The sequence below is a fragment of the Gambusia affinis genome, linkage group LG22 (genome assembly GCF_019740435.1).
Source record: "Gambusia affinis linkage group LG22, SWU_Gaff_1.0, whole genome shotgun sequence".
Classification (NCBI taxonomy): Eukaryota; Metazoa; Chordata; class Actinopteri; order Cyprinodontiformes; family Poeciliidae; genus Gambusia; species Gambusia affinis.
Window position 1 is genome coordinate 20,835,964 of NC_057889.1, and position 6,000 is coordinate 20,841,963.

Here is a 6,000-nt window from a genome sequence, read left to right on the forward strand (position 1 = left end):
AGTAAAAAAAAAAAAAAAAGATCTGGTTTTTCAGAAAGAATTCAAAAGCTTCATATCTTGCTGCCGATTTCTTCTCTCTGTCCCCACGAGGCTTTTTGTAAAGATTTATTTGGAAATAAATCATTTTCAGCTTAAAAAGCCCCTGATTGTTCCCAAGTTAGCTGGAAACAAACGAAAGCTGTCTATTTCTCATCTGTGAATTCACCACAACTAAGCTGAACAAGGGTCATGCTGATAACAACACTCTTCTTTGTGGAAGTTCTTAAGAATCAACTCACATAAAGACTTGTTTTCTAGAAATAAATGAAGCAGAAGCACAAACTTTGAAAAGGAAACTATTTCTACGTAGACATGCTGATTAGCAGGCAGTGCTAGAATTAGTGGATGCTGCTTCTTCATCCTTCACTGTTTTTGACTACAAAATGGAGACATTTGCAACAGGATAGCAGTTGCTTGGTGCTAGATAGTTTTCTATTGTACTTACTTCATGAAAAAACACTTATTGGCTTAAAATCTTTAGCACTTTTTTTTAATCATAATCAACTAACTGAACTCAAATCACCAAATTATTCAGTGATACTGACATTTTTTAAAAGTATCTGAATCGATATTAGTATTGTATTGGCAATACCAATATTCCTCGTATTGCAAAAAACTCATGCTGATAAACTACAACTAAGTAAAACAGAAAACTGAAATGTTTTAAAAATGTGCTTCATTAAAGTTTTAAAGGGGCAGGATTATGTGTTTCCAGGCACATAGTTCGTTTTATAGCACAATCAAGTAACTAGGTTACCTTTAGTTGTTAACATTTTTTAATATTATTTAAAAGAAATCTGACTTTGCAAGTTAACTCCCTGAAATTGGGCTTTTGTTGCTTTAAAAATAGCTGAAGCTCCACCTTCTCTGTTAGCCCTTTAACAACGTTTTTACCATCATTTTACTGACAGTAGCTCATATAATGAGCTCAGCTGATGAGCAGCTCCAGCAGGTGTTTGCTAATTGCTGCTGACTAGTCTGAAGGAGCTGAGTCGGGGAGTTGTGGGGGAGGGCTGGCCTATAAGATGAAAGCTTGGAAACTGGAGCTCTGAGGAGGAGCTGCGTCTTTGAGGGCGGGACTAGGTCCACCCAGGCATTTCGGCTGCAATGGAGATTAAAGGATTGAAAGGATTTCTCAAACATTATAACACGATGTGTTACATAATACTGCCCCTTTAAGTGAGCACACTTATATTTATGTTAATCCTTCTAACAGATTTATCTGGTTTTAGTTTCATTTTAAAGGACAAATCTCAGACATTTTATGGATGAAAGGGTTTCAAAGTGATTATCTTATTTTTTATTTTAAAACACAACATTTTGACAGTGGTGTGTGTAGAAAGGTTTGACATGCAGAGTGAGAACAGGGGTCATAAACAGAATGGATGTTTCTGTCTGAATATGGAAAAAGACTCCAGACTGTGAGCTCTCCTCCATGTTCAGCTAAAGTTTCATCCGGCTGTGAAAGAGAAGGAGCTGGTGAAAAACTGGGGATGAAGTTTGCCGGTTGCAGTGATCTCTGGGGGAAGATCACGCTCCTCAATTGTGTTCAGTTTATTTCTGTTTATGGACGTTCGTCAGCCAGTCGGGGTAAGCAGCTGGCAGAGGCCACACAGCGAGCGTTTAGCTCCTGCCAGCGAGGCGCCGCTCCATCCTCGTCGTGTCGCCGCTCGGCGGGACGAACGGCAGATTCACCACGCGCGATTTGAGCCGTGGCCGTTTTCACGCAGAACTTTATCGCTCTGTCTTGTAGGGGACACCCAGTGGGCGCCAAACGTCCGTCTCTGGGTCAGAGTCGCCGGTGTCACTGGGTGGTTTACAGACTCTGGGCCTGGTGAAATCATTTTTTTTGCCACTTTGCTGCAAATGTCTGTTTGACGGCTTGTTTTTGCACACGCTCATTGCATTACATGAAGCTCATCGGCTTGTTGCTTTTTATTTTGCAAGCTTTCTGCAAAACAAGCTTTCTGGAAATCACAGCGATTAAAAAATAAATAAATAAATAAATACTCTGAGAAACCTGCCAGGAAGGATAGTTGCTCTTCCATTTTTAGGTGATGGTAAGAACCTAAAAATGTAAACTTGGAACATTTCATTCAGGTCAAAAGAAACAAGTATATATATATATATAGATATAAAACCAGGTAGATTATTCAAACATCAGATAAGTTCTGTTGTTAGCATTATTCAGTTTGCTGCTATTACATTAAAATGACTTTCTTAATGTTTTATCTATTCACAGTCAGATTATTGTTAATATGCATTTATTCCTGCAATTAAAAACGTTCCAGAAACGTATGCAGTTTGCACCGTGTGAAGAGTCGATCTTTTTTCAAGCATTTAAAGTTTACAAATTTCCAACCAAGTTGTTCCAATTAGATAATTACTGAAGAATTTTATGATCAGTTATTATTATCAGTCATCATCCAGAGACTGTTCTGAACAATTACGTTTCTCACACTCTCCGTATGTGTGCCAAGTGTGAGAGTGTGTATGTAGACAAGTGGGCCAGAAGGTGTGTGTTTGCGGTTTGACCTTGCTTGCAGTGTTCATCAAAAGAAGCTGCGTCAGAGCAGATTCCTGTCGCCTTAAACTGCTCAGAAACCAATCTGCACGCCTGCTGCTGGTCTCTGGAGGCCATCTTTAAAATGACCAAACTAGAACTGGCATTTTATTTATAATATTCCATTTTTATGAGTTTTCATCAATTCTAAGCTAAAATCATCAACACTAACCAAGTGATGTGACTATACTATGACATTGTCAGGATGACCAAAAGTATTGCGATTAGCTAAATGCAAAAACAATCGGATCTGTTTTTTGGATCTTCTTTTTAATCGTTATCTAAATGTCCTTTCTTACGTTTATTTAGTAGTTAGTAGAATTGGCCTGCAGACTCTAAGGCTCCAGTCAGATGTTTTGAATATTCTTCCACAAGCTTCAGTTTTCTGGAATTTTGACCAACGTATTCCAACAGGACTGAGATCAGGACGCTGCAAAACAGGAACGTTGTTGTCCTCACAACACTTTGGTCGTTAAAAAAATACATGGAAGGAGTTTACTGTTCAGAGCAAATGGACAAAGTTCACCAGTCCCTCCTGCAGTAAAGAAACCAACACAGCATGATGCTGCCATCGCCGTGCTTCATAGTTGGGACAGCGTCCAAATGTAATAATAATCTTTATGGCCAAACACCTCAGTTTCAGTTCTCAGAAAACATTGCATAAGAAAAATCTGTTAAACTTCAAATGTTTTCTATAATTTCAAATGTTCATATGAAAGCCCTGTGGAGGAAACCAAAACAGGCCGTCCATGTTTGTCCTGAAAGACAGTGTTGATCTGTGCCCAAAATATGACTAACATACTTTGATCTGCTCTCTGCCTGTTCTGTGATTTTAGCCAAAATACAGGAATAGATGTATATTAATAATAATAATAATAATAATAATAATAATAATAATAATAATAATAATAATAATAATAATAATAATAATAATAATAATAATAACAGCATAAAATGTCATTTTAGGCTACTGGAATATTTTTAGATTTTCTCAACTGTGGGGTTTTATTTCTGAGCAAACAGCGTTTATAAGAGGACGATAACAAAACAAGACGCTCCCTGTGGAGGCATTTAGTTCAGATCAGCTCAGTTTATATATATAGATATACCTATATATCTATATATAAATAGTTGTATATTTATGTCTGCTTACTTTCCTCAACTGATTTTACTTTTGACTCATTTCCTGTTTGCTCTCCTCTTCTTCTTCTGTTGCAGTATGATCTATTCCTTGGTTACCTCATAACAGCTGCTTTGTTAGCATCCGGGGTCCAGCACCAATGTCTCCAGACATCCAGTACAGCAGGTGGCGCTGTGGTGGAAACGATAATTGAACGTAATGATGAAGACTTAAAACTTTCTGGGTCCTTTTTTTTTTAATTTATTTTATTTTATTTTTTCTTCTTTCCTGCGGAGCCAAACGATAAACTCAGCTGGAGCCAAAGCCTCTTTTCATCTTGGCCCAGCCCAGAACTGTTTCATCTCTGACTGTATATAGAAACTTTGGACTACACCTGCTGTTTACAGTTTGCTCATAGCAAGAGTTATTACACTGCCTGGCCAACGTTTGTAATACACACACACACACACACACCCCCACACACACACACACGTATATTTAAAGGTCCATCCAGCTAGCTTGTGCTGCCAAGCCAGCAGCACAGCGGCGCTAACGCTAGCCTGGAGGACGTACAGCACAGTAGCGTTTGCACAGTTTGTCTCAGGCACAGCACAATGAAGCACTGTCCAGACCCGTCCTCACCCGCCGTAGCTTCTTGTGAGTCAAAGGACAGGCGGGCGAGAAAACGGGTCACACTGTTTGGAGAGGAGGAGCGGGCTCAGGGCGGGGCCACGCGCTGGAGCGCCCACCCCACCGAGAACACACACAGTCCCCTGGGGGCCGTGGGATCTTCCTTCTGACTTTCCATCAATGGCTTTTGTGACGTGTGCATTTTGGTGTATTCTTTAATCAAAAGGCGTTTCAAAAGGTATTCTATTCAGCAAATGCCTCCTTAGTGTTGTCTTATAGTGCTGTTCTGTTGTGGGAAAACTTTGACTAAAACAACCAGAGCCCGTGGAAAGCTTTTGTAGTCGAGGAGCACACGTTCGTTTGCACAAATACTAAACTCGCTCTCGCACAAATACCGGCAATATCTGCCTGGGACGGTAGGGATGGCTTCTCATGTTCCGGCTTCACAGGTGAAGGTCTTCCAACGTGTACGGTCCGAGCAGCCCGCCTCTTCTGAACACAGGGAAACAATGTGAATCTTTTCTAGCTCTCTCGGACCAAAATGTTGTATTTAATTATTTAAGCATATGAATTTATGCCTATTTATGAGATGCTGACGGTTTTAATAGTACAGAGTATCAAGAATAAAATCAACTTTAGAAAATATTTCAGGGTATACGGAAGGTTTTTAGGACCCCATGGATAACTCTTCTGATAATCATTCAAATGACTGAGACCGGCTGGACCTCTTCGCAGGACAGGTGTTTGAACCTGGACCTCCACGTGTAGCTCGCCCTCCGAGCCAGCTGGCCGCTTTTTAAACCTTCACCGCCGTCTTTACCTGCCATGTGTTTCTGTGTGGTGGCAGAGCAGAAAGGAATGCCCCCTTCTTCTTTTCTCTTCTTCTAACTTGAGCATTTTATATCCTAAGTGTGGTATGTATGTGACCAAAAAGGTTGAATTTAGATATTGTTTATGAAATAAAGTATTTTAAAATCTAACACCGTTCCCAAACTGTTTTCTGTACATTAATCATACATTTTTTAATGATTCTACAGAACCACCTTGGACTCGTTCACACAGCCCCTTCATACGTTGACACATTTTGTTGGGCTCCAACAGCAGATTTTCTGCTCTAGGTTCATATGTGATCTGACTCAGTAGATGTAATACTGGGTTCTATTTACTCACAGATAAACAGAACCCAGTTCCAGCTGTTTCTGTCCTCAGAGGTTCTGTAGAGATGTATTGGCACCATGAAGACGGAGGAACCCAGCAGACAGACCAGGAACAACATGGTGGAGGATACTCTGTACATATTACAGAGTAATATGGCTGTGTTTGTACACACACACACACATACATCCTATGTCTTTGTCTTCACAAGGACGTTGCATTGACTTCCATTCTTTCTTCATTCATCTCAGCCTAACCCTGACCTGTTTTCTAAAGCTAAGCATTACCAGTAAATGAAATAAAATAACGTCTGTCTTCACACACTGATGAACCCTAAACTTAATCTGATCTCAATTCTCACCTCAGTCCTTAGTGGAGGTGAACCAATCCACCTTTTCACCTGTGATACCGATATGAGGTTCAGTATCGCCCGATACCGATCCGATACATAAAAACAGCTGCATTGACTTTAATTGTTCCTTTTATTAAAAAA

The 6,000-nt window shown here is 39.9% G+C and overlaps 1 protein-coding gene across 2 annotated transcripts in view; it reads left to right on the top strand.

The window, feature by feature from the left end:
• The window catches only part of cnih3 (cornichon family AMPA receptor auxiliary protein 3), a 56,140-nt gene extending 50,811 nt beyond the window's left edge, over window positions 1-5,329 (top strand). Inside the window, exon 6 of one of the 2 annotated variants that reach the window (XM_044106834.1) lies at window positions 3,821-5,329. In XM_044106834.1, coding sequence (XP_043962769.1) covers window positions 3,821-3,848 — 28 coding nt within the window. In that variant the 3' untranslated portion in view covers window positions 3,849-5,329. The remainder of the gene's footprint in view (window positions 1-3,820) is intronic. The other variant, XM_044106833.1, reaches the window with a different exon arrangement.
• The last annotated feature ends 671 nt before the right edge of the window (window positions 5,330-6,000 follow it).